Source organism: Lucilia cuprina, chromosome 4 (genome assembly GCF_022045245.1).
Source record: "Lucilia cuprina isolate Lc7/37 chromosome 4, ASM2204524v1, whole genome shotgun sequence".
Taxonomy (NCBI): Eukaryota; Metazoa; Arthropoda; class Insecta; order Diptera; family Calliphoridae; genus Lucilia; species Lucilia cuprina.
In genome coordinates, this window is record NC_060952.1 from 83,151,481 (window position 1) to 83,152,807 (window position 1,327).

Consider the following 1,327-nt stretch of genomic DNA (forward strand, 5'->3'; position numbering starts at 1 on the left):
TACTATCATACATTAAATCTCTAAACGTAGAAGATTATTTATGAATATTAATTTGCACATATGATTAAAATACACCTTTAATTGAAACTGACAGCAATCCGACGTTATCCTTTAACTGCTATAAGCTATTTTTTCGATATTTTCTACTATAAATACTTTAGTAAATTGCTGCAAATAGCACAGTCATCGTTGAGTGTTCAAGTCAACCATAACTTGTAACCAGTTATTAACAGGAAATAACTTAAAAACAATAAAACTTTTTGTTTAAACTTGTAAATTTTCAAGCATAATTTCCAACAACATGAAATTATTGTGCCTTTTTGTATTAATTGCTGCCATATATGAAGCCAATGCCAGCACTAAGCGTTTGTGTGGTCCCGTCTTGGCACAAGTATTAGAATCGGTTTGTATTAATGGTTACAACTCCATCAAAACTAAAAAATCAGGTAAATTTCTTAAACCAATTTTTACTATATAAATTTTTATAAATATTTTCACATATTTCATATAGTACCAATGGTTCACAACGACTTAGATGTTTTGGATAACTACAATGAAATTGAGGGCGAAGATAATGCACTCGCTGCCAAACACTCATTTCTGGATGACTTATTAATGGTCGATCGTATCAGTTCCATGGCTAAAACTCGCAGGCGTCGCAATCTTTTTGGCATTTATGATGAGTGCTGTGTTAAGGGTTGTACCTTCGATGAATTGACTTCTTATTGTAAATAGATTTTCGGATTTTGAAATTATCCATAATTAAGACATTAGCGACAATGGCCAAAGAAATGTTTATTTTGTTTTTTCTTAACTTAGAATTATATTATTTAATGATTATTAAAGAATAAGAATTACTAATAAAAGTGCTAAATAATATTGAAAAAAAATGTAGTCGAACAACAAAATTATTTAACTATTTTATAATTATTTCTATAAATGAGTCTTAAATTATTACAAAAAGTCCTGTGCCTAAACATAGTGTTTGTATTTATATCCTTCATCTATAAAAAAATTAAAAAACAAGTATGAATGAGTAGTTGGGCATAGCCTATTATTTGATACCCTACACCAAACAGTATATTAAAAATGTAGATTCTTTTTTTAAAAATAAAGCATTTAATTTGTTTTTTAATTTTATTTCAGAATACTTTTGCTTATTGTAGACAAAAAAAGAGATTTTCTACAAAAGGTCTCATAGGGGAATAATGGTAAATATGGGCCTATGACTCCCGATCATAACTAAAATCGGTAGTGTCATTTAAAGTTCTATAAAATTAAGTTCTGCCAATTTTTGTTGACATAATAGAACATTTAACGTAATTAT

General features: G+C 28.0%; 1 protein-coding gene across 1 annotated transcript; it reads left to right on the forward strand.

Moving 5' to 3' along the window:
• The first annotated feature begins 233 nt into the window (after positions 1 to 233).
• Positions 234 to 869, forward strand: LOC111675996 (probable insulin-like peptide 3). Its single transcript, XM_023436877.2, has 2 exons — positions 234 to 446; positions 512 to 869. The coding sequence occupies exons 1-2, from the start codon at positions 302 to 304 to the stop codon at positions 733 to 735; spliced, it is 369 nt and encodes a 122-aa protein (XP_023292645.1). The 5' UTR covers positions 234 to 301; the 3' UTR covers positions 736 to 869.
• Positions 870 to 1,327: the final 458 nt, after the last annotated feature.

Excerpts from the sequence above, each read along its gene's own strand:
- LOC111675996 (XM_023436877.2), top strand. The coding sequence starts at position 302 with ATGAAATTATTGTGCCTTTTTGTATTAATTGCTGCCATATATGAAGCC. Across the intron at positions 447-511 it reads CATCAAAACTAAAAAATCAG|TACCAATGGTTCACAACGAC; the intron begins GTAAATTTCTTA and ends TATTTCATATAG.